The 17,301-nt window shown below is 40.8% G+C and overlaps 1 protein-coding gene and 1 non-coding gene across 5 annotated transcripts in view; one reads left to right on the top strand and one right to left on the bottom strand.

Moving 5' to 3' along the window:
• PRDM2 (PR/SET domain 2) overlaps positions 1–17,301 on the bottom strand; it is a 95,912-nt gene that overhangs the window by 62,122 nt on the left and 16,489 nt on the right. For all 4 annotated transcript variants that reach the window (XM_090268625.1, XM_090268628.1, XM_090268626.1 and 1 more), the window contains exon 4: positions 7,255–7,407. In XM_090268625.1, the coding sequence (XP_090124751.1) occupies positions 7,255–7,407 (153 nt within the window). The remainder of the gene's footprint in view (positions 1–7,254; positions 7,408–17,301) is intronic.
• LOC150014215 (U6 spliceosomal RNA) lies at positions 1,815–1,921 on the top strand. Its single transcript, XR_016510125.1, has one exon. It is a non-coding gene; the product is annotated as a U6 spliceosomal RNA (small nuclear RNA).

The raw sequence follows: 17,301 nt of genomic DNA, 5'->3' as shown, positions 1-17,301 counted from the left end.
ATATACTTTTATTAACCAATGTAACCCCAATGAATTTAACTTTTTTTTTAAATAATGGATTTAGAATATCACCACTTGACAATCATCACAGTAAAAACTGATTCAGGCAAAAATCATGAATAGATGCTAAAACTTGGCAAAAGATGGTTAAAAGTTTGAGGAGTTAACAGAATATTTGCAAAGTCTCAAGATATCTCCCCTAAAGACATTTATTAATCACAAAAGAAAAACGTTATCTTTATAATGACAGTAGACACTATGTGCCTCCTGATACCATGCACAGAAAAGAAGTCAGCATTACTTCTGGAGACTTCTGCCCAACACGCATAAATATAATTTAATCATGATGAAGCACAACAGAAGCCCAAACTGTGGGACAGTCTGTAAAACAACTGACCAGTTCTCTCAAAACTGAAAACTTATAAAAGCAACGACTGAAGTACTGTCCAAACTAAGGAGACTGATAAAAAGAGATAACTGAATGCAACTGAGTTTTCTTTTCGTACACGGGCAGGATCCGGACAACTGACAAAAATCTGAGTAAGTGTATGGATTAGCTAATAAAACGCTTCCAATGTCCTGATTTTGGTCACTGTACCATGGCTCATGGAAGAGGATGCCCTTGTTTTCAGGAGTAGGGGGATTCCATCTTAGATGTCAGTTTAGAAAAAACCTAGTTCTTAAACTTCAACATCCCTTCTAGTCTAGATAATGCCCTTGAAAATAAGTGTTCTTTTGGTTTCATTCTCAGCTTACATGGGTCAAATTGTAAAATATTCTAAATTCTTTAAAACAAACCAGCAAACCACTGTTTCCTTTGCTCCCCCAAGGATGGTTAAAACCTCCCAGGTTCTTATCTTTAACCCAATGTATTATTATTTCCCTTCTTGAGTCTTATTAAACCTAAACCAAAAATACTAACCTAATATGTGTAAGATTTTAATGAGTTAAAATATATAAGATTTTATGAGTTAAAATAGACATTACAGATACCTTTAGGCACTCTGATGAGCTTATCTGTTCCTGTTGAAGGAACAGGGTTTTTTTATTTAAATAAACCATTTATGGTTCCAAATGTACCATTTGCTTCTCTATTTTTTTTTGTTGTTAAGTTACAAATTCAGGAAGTGATGGTATCATAAAATATCTGAAATTATTAGAGTTCGCAGAAATATGTAAAGACTGAAATAAAACACAAGTGAAAAAGAACATGGAAAGGAGTGAGGGAAAAAATGTATTCTTAACCCAACAGCATAAGCAAAGCACTGGGTGCAGATACCACTGGACGTGTCCAGGTACCTCCCAGACTCACGCTTCTGTGGTCACTGCACTCCGGTCCTCTAGGAGCGCTACCTGTCCTAGCAACGGGTGAGGTTAAATATCAACACCAACTCTTTACGCAGGAGGGCACCCTTCTGTTGTTCCAAACACACAATATAAAACCATGCCAGGTTCTGTTTTTACCTAAATCTATTCTAAAGTTTCTAAATGGCTGATGAGTTTGTGAATAGCTAGATTAAAAGCAATGGACTTGTTAGCTATTGAATAACCTTCAAAATTGTTAGCAACTAAGGTGATTATTAAATTATTGGGCTATATACTTCCCAACTTCACATTAAAACAGCTACACAGATAACCAACCCTTATGAAGAAAAGAATATATCTTTTTAAATCAATAATTGTGTTTCTATATTGTTTTTTCTTCTATACTGCTTAGCACATTTAAGATTTTATAAGTCAAACTTTAGAATAAAAGAACTATTTTGTTCTTAAACACAGGAAATAGAAACCTACATTAAAAATAAATAAAATCAGTGCTCACTTCGGCAGCACATGTACTAAAATTGGAACAATACAGAGAAGATGAGCATGGCCCCTGAGCAAGGATGACATGCAAATTTGTGAAGCGTTCCATATTTTTATCAATAGATGCTAAAAAAGCATTTGATAAAATGCAGCACCCATTGATGATAAAAACACTCAGCTAAGTGGGAATAGAGGGAGCATACCTCAACATAATAAAAGCCATATATGAGAAACGTACACCCAACGTTATACTCAACAGGCAAAATTAAAGCCTTCCCCTTAAGATCAGGAATAAGACAAGGGTGTCTGCTCTCACCACTCTTATTCAACACAGTACTGGAAGTTCTAGCCACAGTGATCAGACAAGAAAAGGAAATAAAAGGCATCTGAATTGGAAAGGAGAAAGTAAACTGTCATTGTTCGCAGGCAACATGATAGCGTACATAGTCTCTACCAAAAAACTACTCGACCTAGTAAGTGAATTTGGCATAATAGCAGGATAGAAAGTCAATATTCAGAAATCGATGGCATTTTTGTACACCCACAATGAAATATCAGAAAGTATAGTACCAAGGAAAATAAAGTACCTAGGAATCAACTTAACCAAGGAGGTAAAAGACATGTACTCAGAAAACTATAGAACACTGAAGAAAGAAATTAAGGAAGGTATAAATAAATGGAAGCATATACTGTGTTCATGGATTGGAAGAGTTAACATCATTAAAGTGTCCACACTACCCAAAGCAATCTATAGATTCAATGCAATCCCTATTAACACATTGTATGCAGATGTTTTTTGCCAACACATTATTGTGGGAGCGGAAGATTTTTTAAAATATGCACCCGAATTTTGTCATTACATAATAAAATCACTATAAATTGAAAACTACTTTCAATTTTCTTCATGAAACTTTGATTTTCTTACTTTAGAATGTATTCTTCTCTTTATTATGAAAGATAAAGGCACTCTATGCACAGTTTGAAAAAAAGGTAATTTTCTGTGCCCCACATACAATGTGTTAAAATGCCAACGGCATATTTCACAGATCTAGAATATTTCAAAAATATATATGGAACCAAAAAGGACCCCAAATAGCCTCAGCAATCTTGAGAAAGAAGAACAAAGTAGGAGGGATTACAATACCTGAGATCAAACTATACTGCAAGGCACTTGGAATCAAAACAGTCTGGTACTGGCATGAGAACAGAAACATAGATCAATGGAACAGAATAGAGAGCCCAGAAATAAACCCAAGTCTCTATGGTCAATTAATATTTGACAAAAAGGGCATGAGAATACAATGGCCTCTTCAATAAATGGTGTAGGGAGAACAGAACGGATACATGCAAAAAATAATGAAACTAGACCACCAACTTACACCACACACTAGAATAAACTCAAGATGGATAAAAGACTTAAATATAAGTCGTGACACCATAAAAGTCCTAGAGGAAAACATAGGCAGGGAAATTTCAGATATCCCACATAGCCATGTTTTTGCTAATATATCTCCTAGGTCAAGGGAAATAAAGGAAAAAATAAACAAATGGGACTACATCAAACTAAAAAGCTTCTGCATGGCTAAAGAGACCATCATCAAAATGAAAAGGGGACTAACTGTACGGGAGAACATAGGAAGGCAAAGAGGGGAAAATTGGGACAACTGTAACAGGATAACAATAAAAAATGACTAAAAATAATTATTATTAAAATAAAAAAATAAGATAAAAAATAAAATAAGATCAAAAGTCTGAACAACCTCTTTTTTTATAGATTATATGTTGATGTTTAACAAAAATAAACAGAAGGAGTTTAAACTTCTCCAGCTTTTTTTCCTCTGGGTTCTGACAGGCCTTACATAACCAAGCGTACTCCCTTCTCTAAATACCAGTAAATACAAACTTGACATTTTAACAGACCAAGTAGGTAGAGGCAAGGGTTCCAAAAAATATTTCTGACAGTAGGTCAAAATAAAATACTCCAGAATTACAGGAACACAAAAGGCCACGTTCATGTTTTCCTACCATCTATTCCCGTACAGGACCTTTGAGAAGTCACAGGTCAGAAGCCTCAACTCTCGAACGGGTGAACTGAAAACTAAAAACTCGGGCTTCTTTCTCCCTGCTGACCACTCCACCCCACCCGGTCTGGCCCCTGCCAACCTCACCAGCCGTATTTACCCTTCCTCCCCTTGCTCCAGCCACAATGGCCTTTGTTTTAGTCCTCAAAAAAAAAAAAAAAAAAAATCTTGCTTATTCCTCCTTCAATGTCTTTGCTTCTATGGGGCCAGACCGGGTGGGGTGGAGTGGTCAGCGGGGAGAAAGAAGCCCGAGTTTTTAGTTTTCAGTTCACCCATTCGAGAGTTGAGGCTTCTGACCTGTGACTTCTCAAAGGTCCTGTACGGGAATAGATGGTAGGAAAACATGAACGTGGCCTTTTGTGTTCCTGTAATTCTGGAGTATTTTATTTTGACCTACTGTCAGAAATATTTTTTGGAACCCTTGCCTCTACCTACTTGGTCTGTTAAAATGTCAAGTTTGTTATTTACTGGTATTTAGAGAAGGGAGTGCGCTTGGTTATGTAAGGCCTGTCAGAACCCAGAGGAAGAAAAAGCTGGAGAAGTTTAAACTCCTGGACCACTCTTCTGGCAGAGACCTTTGTGTGGCTGCCACACGTGGCAATGGGGTTCATGATCTCTCATCTTCCCTGACCCACCGGAGCTAAAGCAGCCCTCCCCCTACCTAGTTTTCATGATATTTAATTGTCTCCAAAGCACTCAACACTATCTGAAATTATTTTGATTACTTATTCCCTTGTTTATTACCTGCCTCCACCCCCATAAATTGGAAGTTCCATGAGACCAGATTTCTTATCTGCTCTGTTCACTCCTATAGAAGAATACCTGGTACATACTAGACAATAAATATGTTAAACTAATAAAGAGAAGAATGAATAAATAGCAGGCTAACAGCTAACTTTCAGAATTTAAAGTACTTTTTAATCGTATCACCCTGCCCAGGCTTTGTAGCTTTGTAGCTTTTTTAAACAAAACCAGCGCTGAGATTTTCCAGTTACCTCGGTGAGAGCTGAGAAGGCGATACAGAGCCCAGAAGAACATCACATTCAATTTATTCACAAAATCTAACCCACAGAAAGCCTGATCTGTAGTTAGATAACCACTAGCAAGACATCTGAAAGGTCTCCTGCGTACCTGAGCAAACACTAAAGGTCAAGACCAGGGGTTCTCTGCAAAGACCAGAACTGTTACTTCAGATGAAGCTAGGTGGCCCTGGCTGGTGTGGCTCAGTGGCTTGAGCGCCGGCCTGGGTTGCAGACCAGGTCCCCAACTGGGGGCACATGAGAGGCAACCGTGCTTTGGTGTTTCTCTCCCTCTTTTTCTCCCTCCTTTTCCCTCTCTCTAAAAATAAAATAAATAAAATCTTTTTTTAAAAGAAGAGTAATAGAAGCAGTATAGCTAGTTAACAATTTTGAGTACTTGGGCTGGACTAGGAACACGTCACAGAACCTTACACATATCTCATTTCATCTGCAGACACAACAATTGAATGTATTAATTTTACGATCACCTCCATTTTTACAGGTGAAAAAACTAAGACACAGAGAGTTTAATTAACTTCTCAGGGTTTCATATCTAGAAGCCAAAACCTGCTCGCAAGCAGTCCCCGTCCCTAACCGTGACACCATACCACCTCGCCAAAAATAGCAACTATTATTTCTCTAGCACTTACTAGGCACTAGAGCTCTGCCTTTAGTCACCTATGAAATTGCCATGATCACCCTGTGAAGCCTATACTATTATTCTCTGTTTCTTACAAATAAGGAAACGGAGGCACAGAACGGTGACTTGCCTAAGGCTACACAGCTAGTAAAGCTACAAGGACTTGCCTTGGGTCTCAGAGCGAGCCAGGGTCTAATCCAGAAGCCTGGCTTCAGAGTCCTCTCTCCTAAAGACCGTCTCTCTTGCTTCTTCATGTTCCTCAGATTTGCTATCAGAGACCAACAGTCTGATGAAGAAACATCTAAGCGCCCTCGTACCTCCCAGGGCTGCTCTCCCCTCATCGCTACTCCTTCGACTGTCTTAGACTCACCCCTTTGTGGCATTTCATCTCCAGCAGGATTCTGACTCAACTGATTCAACCAGAACTAATGCTCACCTCCAATACATCTGAGAAGCACAATGAATTCTTGAATCAAATTTTGAGTCTAATTTCAAATTCCAGTATAACAAAGTTGTATAAGCACCCCTACTGGAAAATCAGGCTATTGTAACACAGAAGGAAGGAAGGGGAAAGAAGGCTGTAGATGTTTTAAATGAGGAAGTACAAGAAAAATATACAGTTTTCGCTCACTTATCGCGGGTATCATGTTCTAGACCCCGCCCCTCCCACGAAGTAGGAACCTTACATTTATTCTACACTCTTCAACAACATATGTATACAATACCGCAAAATCCCGCGACATAGCAAAAAATCTGCGATACATAATTAAATATAATATTTTTAAAAACCCCGCAATACAGTGAGGCCGCAATAAGTGAACCGCGATACAGAGAGGGACTGCTGTAGTTCCTACAGGAAGTGGAAGCAAGGACATAGGTGCATGTGAGGCAAAGGGCAAGTCCAGCTGGCTCAGAGTGACAGCAAAATGAAGCAGCTAGGTGCTCACTAAACGCCCAGAAGCCTTCATGCTACCAGACGGGCAAAAACCCAGCATGCCGCAAAGCTGACCATCATCTTAAATGCTTGCCCAACAAGCGTTTTCAACTCCGTAGAAGTAATTTCTTTCAGGAAGAGTCCCCCAATCCAAGACATTTTTAATGAAGGTAAGTGAATAAAGAGAAATCTGCTTTACAGCAATTTTAGCAAATGTATCTATTTCAAAAAGCAACCACCATCTATCTTTAGAGCCTCAAGACTCCGCCTCCCAGAACATTTCTGTGCACCACGAGTACAGGTCTGCCTTCAGAGAAGACGTGGCAAGGGGGACGGACAGGGGCTTGCTTGTGGCAGGAATGCAGCCGCACTCAATGCTTCCCGAGACAAACTTCCCAGAATACACTTAGTGACCTCCCACCTCACCGCAAACCCTAAAAATGACTTTCCTCTTCTATCCGCCTCCACAAGGAACTGCCATAGCTATATCAACAGTTTCTTGCAGGTGACTAAATCCGCCCGACAGTTCCTAATGCATTTGCTTAACTCACCAGCATCTATAAAGACGAAATAGGTGACTATTTAACACGATCTCCAGGCTTTAGTGCCTTCGGGCACATGAAGCAGTGGCAGCCGGAGGGTTAAAACACAGACCTTGATGAACCGCTTTCAAGTATAATCCTTTCAAAGTCTGCAAAGTTGTTATCGTCGGTCACAACGAAGGACCATACTTGCAAACGCATACAGAGTAACGAACAGCAGGCTAAGTCTTACCTTCAGGGTTTTGTAGTAAATGGCCCTGTTGATTTCCAGGGGAAATAAATTTTGCTCTTCTCCTGAGCAAGCCCAGTTCACATACCGCAGCCAGTTCCCCTTCTCTGGGTCGGTGGCATCAATGCACATCCATCCCAAATTTGGGTAATACACCTTGGGAGGGGAAAGAAAACACCTTTGTTAAAATGGCAGTATCTTTAAAATGTTTCCATTTTCAACTTTTAAGACAATTCTTATTCATTGTATGTAAATACTCTATAAATCATTTCACAGAAACATAATAAATAAGCACCAGAGGAAAGAAAAACAAAAGCTGAAAACTCAGATCCAAAACTGTGTGATCCTGATCAGTTATTTTTGTATCTGGGCTTGTCTGACTAATTTTTTTCTCCTAAACTTGAAGAGCTATAGTAATTACGCTGACTGATCTCCAAAGGCTTCACAAATATGTACAAGGGAGACAAGTGACAGCTCTGTCCCCCGAAGACAGAGTCGGAAGAGGGAGCTGGCAGCACCCAAGCCCGCGGGCTCGCTGGGCCGCGGAGCACGTCGCCCAGGCCTGCTGGCTCCACGGTTCAGCAGGTCCCCTCACTGGGGCACTGACAGGAACTTCCGTGAGTCAACAGGCAGGGTGGCCCCCGAGCAGACGACAGGGGACGATGGTCTGCAAGCTCAGCGTGCCCTTGAACCCCTTCCCTGTCCAGGCACCTGTCACGACCGAGATGCTGCAGAACATCCTCTGAAACACCAGACCAAAGAGCCCACCTCCCTTTCAGGAGTCAGATCAAACCCACTCTTGCAAGAAGCTCTCCCTGTTCCTACATCCAATCGCAAGCGGTCCCTTCTCCCAGATGTTTCTAGCACTTTACAATCCTTCCTTCAAAAGAAAATCTACTTAGCCAACTATTTTTAACTTCATCTTTGTACATACATATTTACATATATACATGTTTCACTTCCCCAAAACTAGACTGTAAGACACTTGATTCGGCACTAAAATAAAGTTACAGAATCGACTGGTGACAGACCTGTCAAAAACAAAGAAAACAAGTCCTTTACTGTCTCTTTGGGAAGAAAAAAAGAGATCCTCGATGCTTCCCCTTCTTCCCTACACACACGGCCGAGGCTCCCACCCACATCCAACCCTCCCCTTCGCCGCAGCCGTCCCCCCCGGGGAGCCACGCTGCCCCTCGCCCCACTCCAGCACGCCTGTGGCTGCCAGGGGCAGCGCCCGCCTCACTGGGCACCAACCAGACCGTCTTCCTCTTGGGAGTCAGGTGGTGGGCATAACGCTACACGCTTTCCACGGGATCTCACTCACCCCGATGCAGCAGATTCATTATTAGCTTTTCATTACACGTCAACATTGAGGATCAAGTTAAATAATTCTCCCACAGCCACCCAATTAATTAGTAGTCAAGACGGGCTTAACCCCGGATCTGCCTGACCCCTACTTATCCATCTCTTTCCTGACCATCCCGGTTACAACTGCAAACTCTTCTCTTCCCATCCGCCGCCCAGCCATCCCCTCGATTCGTTTTTCTTCACAGCACTTACGCTCTTTTAAAGTATGAGATCATCTACTTACTTAATTTACTCAGTGGCTGTCTCCCCGCAGCAGGGTATTAGCTCCCGGAGAAGACGTCTAGCCTTTTCACTCCCTGCAGTACCTGCCATATGTTGACTGGTGCCTGGCAAAGAGGCGGCTCTCAGTAAGTGACTATGGGGTGAATGAAAGGCCAGCCTTACGCACAAATGCGTAACTGCCATCACTGACTGAGCACCTGCTGTGTGGGAGGAACCATGCTAGAAGGCGCTCTGCGGTGAGTTTATTTAGTCACAGGTGTCAAGGGGATGATTTTCACTGTCGCATAAGTGCCCTCAGTGAGCTGACTCAAAAGTTGGTCGCGCACTAAAACACCCACCTGCACCATTCTAAAGAGAGGTCATCCATGCCACATCAGACTCCTTTCCAAACTCACCATCACACTCATCCTCAGTACGCGCCCGCCTGCACAAACACACACACACACACACACTCCTCTCCCTTCACAACAAGGAGAAAGAGTAGCCCCCAAATCGTACGTTAAGAAGAGACAGCATTACAGTGCAAAACTGAAAGTTAAACTTGACACACCAAAATAATATAAGCCGCTTGACTTCAAAATGTTTAAGATAGCCCTGGCTGCTGTGGCTCAGTGCATTGAGCGTCGGCCTGCGAGCCAAGGGTCGCTGGTTCGATTACCAGGCAGGGCACATGACTAGGTTGCACATCAGGTCCCCAGTTGGGGGCGCGAGTGAGAGGCAACCACACGGTGATGTTTCTCTCCCTCTCTTTCTCCTTTCCCCTCTCTCTAAAAATAAAATAAATAAATAAACAAACAAATAATTTTTTTAAATGTTTAAGATGCGTTTCTGTCATGTTTGTCAGCATGATAAAATAAGGAAAATGTTGGTCCTTCAACATTGTCAGTCTGTATTAATTACTTTTTACAAAACTTGGAATGAAAGCTTATTTTTGGTTTTGTTTTATTGATTTGAGAAAGAGAGAAAGGAGGACAGAGGGAGGGAAGGAGAGAGGGAGGGAGGAAAGGAAACCAGAACTTCCTGGCTCCCAGGTTAATAGAAACCTTTGCAAATAGCAAGGTATGCCACTTGCAGGAATTCTTATATTTAGCTCACTTCCGTTCAAAAAGGACTAAGGCATCTGTGACGCCATACTTAAACTAAAATACTTAGGGTTTACAGAAAAAAAATGAACACTTCCATTTTTTTAAATGTACAAATGAAGTAATTCACAAAGAAATACACATGGCCAAAACCTCGTGAAGACAAAAAATTAAATTTACCTAATAATAATCAAAAATAACTTCAAATTAAATATTTTTCACCTATCAAACTGGTGAAAATTGTTTCTTAAGAAAAAACCCCAGAAGATTAGAAAGCAGACATTACCCAAACAATGCTGATCAGAGAATAAATTGGTATCACTTTTTTTTGGATCAAAGAATTGGTATTACTTTTTTCAGATGGAATTTAAAAAAAGAAACCTAACTAAAACGTACATGCCCTTTACCGTTCGTAGGAATTCATTCTCACAAGATAAGGGGGCAATCACACCATGACGTATGTATGTACACAGCTGCACATAGCAGTGCGGTTTACTACAGACTTCGCAATTCATTGCTAAACGGAAAACCCTACGGATCAGGTCAGTACGATAATACATGCACACAGTGGAATACTAAATGAATGTTAAAAAGTACTGCTGCAAGGAGACTAAATGGTAATGGGAAAAAAATACAATAAAGATTAAATTAAAAAATAAAAGAAAATAGATTTTAAAAAGTACTACTGCATAAATGATTAACTGGCTTGTGTGAAAACTTATTTTCTGGTAGATTATTTCTGTATTCCTTAAGAATTTTTCCAATAAGCTCACATTATTTCTATAATTAGAAGAAAACAAAGATAATCAGAAGTTATGGAAGTACATTATTGCTATAAAACATAATCACAATACATTGATGACTGAATAAAGTCATTTACAGAAAGTATGGCTTATATGACACCATTTTTTAGACATATGAATAGATGAAGAAAAAAATGATCTGAAACTAGTAAGTAAAAATGTCAATAATGGTTTTCTCTGAGTAGTGGGATTATCAATTTTTTTCCTTCTGTTTATCTAAATTTTCTACTTTTTCTCCACTGATTTAACATACCGTAGTTTTCACACTGTAAGACACACCTGACCATAAGACGCACCTAGGTTTAGAGGAGGAAATCGTGAGGGCCCAATGCTTCCTCTTCTAACAGCTGTCGCCACCGCTAACAGGTCAGGTAATACACATCACGGTCTGTGATGCAATATTCACTCCATAAGACACACAGACATCCCCCCCCCCAATTTTTGGGGGGAAAGTACGTCTTATGGAGCGAAAAATATGGTAATCTCCAAGTAACCAAGGGAAGTGGGTGAGGAGAACAAGTTAGTCTTTTGGATAAGAACCTAAGTTTGAACGAAGGCAGCCGAGGTCTGCTCAGGGCTAAGCTAAAATACTCCTCTTTTTCCTCTTCCCATCACCACACATACACATTTTTTAAAAAACCATGTAGCTTTCTCATTTTTATTGAAAGTCTAAACTTGTAAGTAAGAACTGTGATAAAAATGGGTTTACATACAATTCCTATCTTGGTTAAACCTCAGTTTCCAATTAATTTCAGTAGCTGGCACACAAAACCTAATCTCTAAAATGTGACAGAATTCTGTTTAATGTAAACTACAAATTACAAGACTGCAAAGGTACCATAGCGCCAGGAGGCTGGGGTGGTATGAATGCCGTGGAAACCAACTAGAGTCCCTTCCCTTCAGACACAGACAGTGCAAAGGCAGGTGAAACTCCCACCCGAGCTCAAACTCAACAAGTGGTAGGAAGCAAATCTATTTCCACATCTTTATGATAACCAGAAAGACTCCGCTGACGTGGTCCAAGGGAGAAATATTTCCATGTAATCAATAACTTTTGTGATCCAATTTATAAAAGTCCCTTTTAACAAAGCAAAAGTACCTGGCCATGTACTAGGCACGATGAAACAATGTGGACAACTTTCAAGTGGACAGGACCGAAGAAAGGGAAGCACCTCTCTGTCAAGCATTGGGCTTGAAGCTTGGTGTGTTATTTCATTATACTTAACCTTTCCAAGAACCCTGCGAAATTATTAAATCCCTTTTACATATGAGGACACTAGGGAAGGTTGGCAATTTTACTAGAATGCTGAAGTCACTAAAATTCAGAGCCAGGACTCAAACCTGGTTTCCTTACTCACTCATGCTTTTCCATTTTGTCTCTTTCCAAACCCCTCCTCCTAGCCTCAGCCTTTCGCAGGGTATCCAGGCCTGACCTCCTCTCTGCCCCTGCCACCAAAACATACACTAAGTATTAATTGTCAAACAGAACACAGTTTTCATACCACCCTATTTCCACTGAATTTAATGCAGTCGTTTCAAAACAGCCAAAAAACAAACCATTAAACATAGTGTCCTTATGGGTTGGGAATGAGTGTTTTAACTTATATCCTTCCTTACCATTTACATGCTATATTGTAGATATAAATTCAAATTTGTAAAATAAAATAATAATTCTCATTAAATTAATGCAAACATACCATCATTTTAATCCTAAATTGTTTGCCAATTTAGGTCCTTACCCAATCTCACTTGCGGGAACCAATTTACTTTGACAGAAACCACTCCCAGGAATTAAGACAGGGCAATTAAGACACGTCTTCATACTGTATAGTCTCGTGCTGAGATAAGTCTCGCATTCATCCAAACCAGCCCCCAAGATTTAGAGCCCGCAGTAATGAAGCCTTCCGGGGCTGATCTCTGGACGTCCCCGACTGCTAGGGCTCTAACCCATTAGTGACGGAGACAAGCCCTCTCCTGGGGTCTGAGCTCCGTGCCACTGGCGCTCGTTTGTCATATTGTCTGAGCTCCTTTTCATCTTGATTTCTCTGGGGATCTAGCTTGTTGAATTTCCAACATTATGATCTACACACCATTTCCCACTCTCCCTGTCGGTTCCTGGAGACAGAAACTGCCTGATTATATTTTCGTTTATTGAGACTGTCAAAAGGACACTGGGGGAGGAAGGAGGCTCCCATCCCCACCTGCAAACTTGCGGAGCGCTTGCCCCCAATGCGTCTCCATGAACAGCTCAGAAAGCATTCAGCAGTCAACTTCAGGGCTCCCCCCCCAAACAGTATTCTAATTTTTTGGTTCAAAATACAGCCCATACATTAGAAGAGAAAAAAAATTCTAAGCAAAAATGAAACATCTTAAAAGTAATCAACTACCAAAGAAAAAGAATGTTTTTATCCTCTACATGATAATTCGAGTGGGTTTCTTTGTGTTCAGTTCCATTCAACCCTTGCTGAGTAATTTCATTCACATCATCTAATCTGCAGCCAAACAACTCTGCGAGGCACTGGACAATAAACAATTCTTTAAAAAATTACATTAAGGCCTTCTCATTCTAGATATAATTTCCCTATCAATTTTAGTTGAAATGCAATTCTACTTCTTCCCTCCACCTTCCTGACTCAAAATTTGTTGCCAGAATGAATAGCATGCAAACAGAAACAGTGAAGTATCAGTTTTCATCAGTAACGATGGGGAAAACCTACTTAAAAGATTAATAATATTGGGTTTTAAAAAGCTAAGAAGAAGTACGTACTCATGACATTTATGTAAATTAGTACAATCCTCCTAGAGGTCTGTTAAGGAAAGTTTACCAAAGATTAAAATGTACACTGTAACTTTTGACTTAACAATTATACTTCTAGGAATTTCTCTTTAGAAGATAACCAGACAAGGCAGCAAATATGTATATAGAGTGAGTTCCATACTTTGAAGAAGTGTTAATATCATGAAAAAATTAAAACTATTTAAATGTTCAACTGGTTAAACAGTGGATGGTACAACAGAATTCTAAGCAGCATAGAAATAATGGTGCAGCCCTGGCTTGTGTGGCTCAGTTGGTTAGAGCGTCGACCCATAACGAAAAGATTGTGGGTTCGATTCCCAGTCAGGGCACATGCCTAGGTTGCGGGTTCAATCCCTGGTCCAGGCACCATGCTTCTCTCACATCAATGTTTCTTTCTGTTCCTCCCTCTCTTTCTTCCTCTCTCTAAAAGCAACAGCAAAAATGTCCTCAGGTGAGGATTAAAAAAAAAATTATTTTTAAATGATGTATAAGTAAAAACACAAAAACATTGCAAAGAAATGATGTGTAAGCAAAAACACAGAAACAAAACGAACAATACCAAGAATGAATCCTAACGTAAAGCTATGGACTTAAGTGATAACGTGTCAATGCAGGTTCATGGCGGTAACAAACGTCCCACTGGTACAGGATGTGGACCGTGGGGGAGGCTCCCTGCGTCTACAGGGAGGGAGTGATGTTTATCAAGGAACTCTCTGTACTTTCTGCTCCATTTTAGTGTAAGCTGCTCTAAAAAATAAAGTATTTTTTAAAAGACATAAAAAACAATCCGTATGCAAACAATCCAAAAGTTCTGGTCCTCAGAAGCAACGGGAGCCCCTACAAGCGAATCTGAGAGGCTCGCAGCAGAAGCTCGTTAGAAGCCCGGGGAAGCATTCCTCCCGCCAAGGCCAGCGTGTCAGCTGCTGGCGGCTCCCCACCAGAAACTGATCAAAGAAGGCTCTTCTCTTCGGAGAGCCTGTTTTCTGCATCCACCCTGAGGATACTTTACTGTTATTCTCCAGTTATTTCTGAGGCAGTAACATGTTTTCAGTGAAAGCTTAAAGGACTTAAGATTGTGCTCGATAATCAGGGGCCCGAGAAAGGCAATTTAACACTGTCTTTGATTAGCTTTAAAATTGACTTCTCGCTGGGGCAAAGACCAGGCTGCTAAAGATAAGCTGTTCCTAGGGGCTTTAATTGAAGAACAAATGCCAAGACGAGCTTTTAAGACAGGCAGTTTCTGTTACATTAATGAGACACCCTGGTGCAAGTCTGAGGATAAGCCCAAGGTTGGAAATAACGAATGGGGAAATACTAAATGTTACCTGGATTCTTAATTTCTTCTTGATAAGACGTACATTATAATGCAGGCTCCCTGTACTTTGCCAAATGCTACTTCTTCTCTCTCTCTCTCTCTCTCTCTCTCTCACACACACACACACACACACACACAAAAGGCTTAAAGGTATTTTTTATGGAATATATACCTTGTAGTTGGAACTCTCTGAATGACATCCAGGTTTTTCTTTTTTATTGAATTTATTAAGGTGACATCAGTTAATAAAATTATATGTTTTAGGGTTACAATTCTATAATGCACCATCTGTATATTGTACCGTGTGCTCACCACCCCAAGTCAAGTCTTCCGTCACCATTTATCCCCCCTTTACCCTCTTCTACCTGCCCCAGCCCCCTGTCCCCCTCTGGTCATCACCACCCTGCTGTCTGTGTCTGTGAGGTTTTTTTCTTTGCTTAACCCCTTCACCTTTTTCACCCAGACCTGCAAACCCTCTCCAGATTTTTTTTTTTTTTTTTCCCTGCAGGAAGGAAAAGCCAGCCCTGACAAAAACTGAATCTTTAAGCCTGACCCCAAGAACTGGCAATGCCCTAAGGAGTCACAAACAGCGGTAGTATACAAGCAGAAGTATCTCACGTTAACAAGGGACTGTAACAGGTTTACAGGGGAAATCGAATCCCTAATATGCTGTGGCTCCAAATCACAGTTTTCACCAGGCTACTGTGAGTTCATACTAAGTATGAGTTCCAGTACAAACGCAGCTTAATGGACAAAAGGCCCTGCTCATTATTTATGCAGCATGTCCAACAACAACAAACCGCGATGCTGGGTGAAACAGGCAGCATAAACTTGGGTCTGATACAACTGCGTCTGTTCTAGCACAGCGTTCTGCTCCCAGAGTCAGAGGACACATTTCCTGGGTCCCCGACACTATCCTCACTCGGGTGAGCACTCACCGGAGAGAGCAGATTTGTTAGCTTCCCTTGGAAATTTCTGAAATTAAAAGTCTGGAGCATGGTCTTGCAGTCAAAGCATTTGTAATCACTCAGGGTAAAGCATTTTTTGGCAGGGCAGCTTTTCTACAAATACAAATACAGAACGAACTCTCTTACTTCAGAAGTAGTGAAATCGAATAATGTGATTGTCTCAGGGCAAATTCTCATTTCCTAAGGTCCCTTGGGTTAATTGTCATGAGATTTACTGTGAAGGATTAGCAATAAAGAAACTCAAAATTACTGGGAGAAACCGTTGAAATTTTCAAGTTAACAAACATTGCTGCCCCGACCGGTGTGGCTCAGTAGGTTGGCCATTGTCCAGCAAACCGCAAGGTCACAGCCCGATTCCTGGTCAGGGCACAGGCCTGGGTTTCGGACCAGGTCCATGGTTGGGGACGTGCAAGAGGTAACCGATGGATGTTTTTCTCTCCTTCTCCCTCTCTTCCCCCCCCTCTAAAAATAAATAAAATCTTAAAAAAAAAAAAGGCATCGCTTACTGCATTGAGAAGAACAGCAATAAACTTCAAACGTACAAATGCCACAGAACTTCTTGATGGAAAGTGTCCAGACATTTCCTATGCATATTTCATTTTTAGGCTTTTATATGCTTACATATGAAACAGATGTGAGTGACTCAATTTAAGGCAATCTGATAGGAATGCTTTTCCTCACCACCAAGAAACTTCACGTCTTTAAGGAGTCACACCACAGAGCTCCCAGCAGAACACGAGGAGCGCCTAGGGGGCACCTGATCTAAATTAAATTCCACGCCAATGGTGAAATGCCCATGCGGCACTCCAGGAAGTGATAACAACGTATTTTATCTTCACAGCCCCTTAATGAGGTGGTTCTTTTTTTTTTATTTTCTACATTTTAAAATTGAGAGTTTTAGCCAAAGTCACAAAGCCAAACGTAGGCTACGAACCAAGGAAACATTTTAAATTGCCTGATTGTCCGGCAGGAGACCTGGGTTCTAGTTTTGCGCTGACACCACTCAACATGTGGGCCCCACTGGGAGCAGTTCACCTCCGTCCTCAACCCCATCACCTCCATAAAGACACAGCGCAAATGCTCTGCTCTGTCTTCCCAGATCGTTGGAAGAACATGAAATGAACAGAATATAAGCCCTTTGAAAAGTTCAAAGAGCTACATAAATGTGTCATGTGCTAAATATATTCAACTCTGAATATTCCAGCAACACAAAGATTTCTAACATACAGAGAAGACCCTAACAGTGTGGCCACCTCGGGGTGTCTTTTACAGTGTCTGTCTGGAAGCCTATAAAGTGACAGATGAAAAGTCTTGTCTGCAAAGCAAACGCCCTGAAGAAGGCCGTATAAAGAGTGGATTTGACATTTATTGTTGAGGATGGCCAAGACGTCTCAAAACACAAATGTAAACAGCAGTCTGTATCCAAGGAAACACATTTTCTCCTTAATAAAAATACTGATTTTAAAGGATACGTTAAAATGGTCTTTTTTTCATT

The sequence above is a fragment of the Furipterus horrens genome, unplaced genomic scaffold (genome assembly GCF_987537825.1).
Source record: "Furipterus horrens unplaced genomic scaffold, mFurHor1.1.pri manual_scaffold_3, whole genome shotgun sequence".
NCBI lineage: Eukaryota > Metazoa > Chordata > Mammalia > Chiroptera > Furipteridae > Furipterus > Furipterus horrens.
Note: the sequence above shows the minus strand (reverse complement) of the source record. Positions and strands in the feature narration are given on the sequence as shown.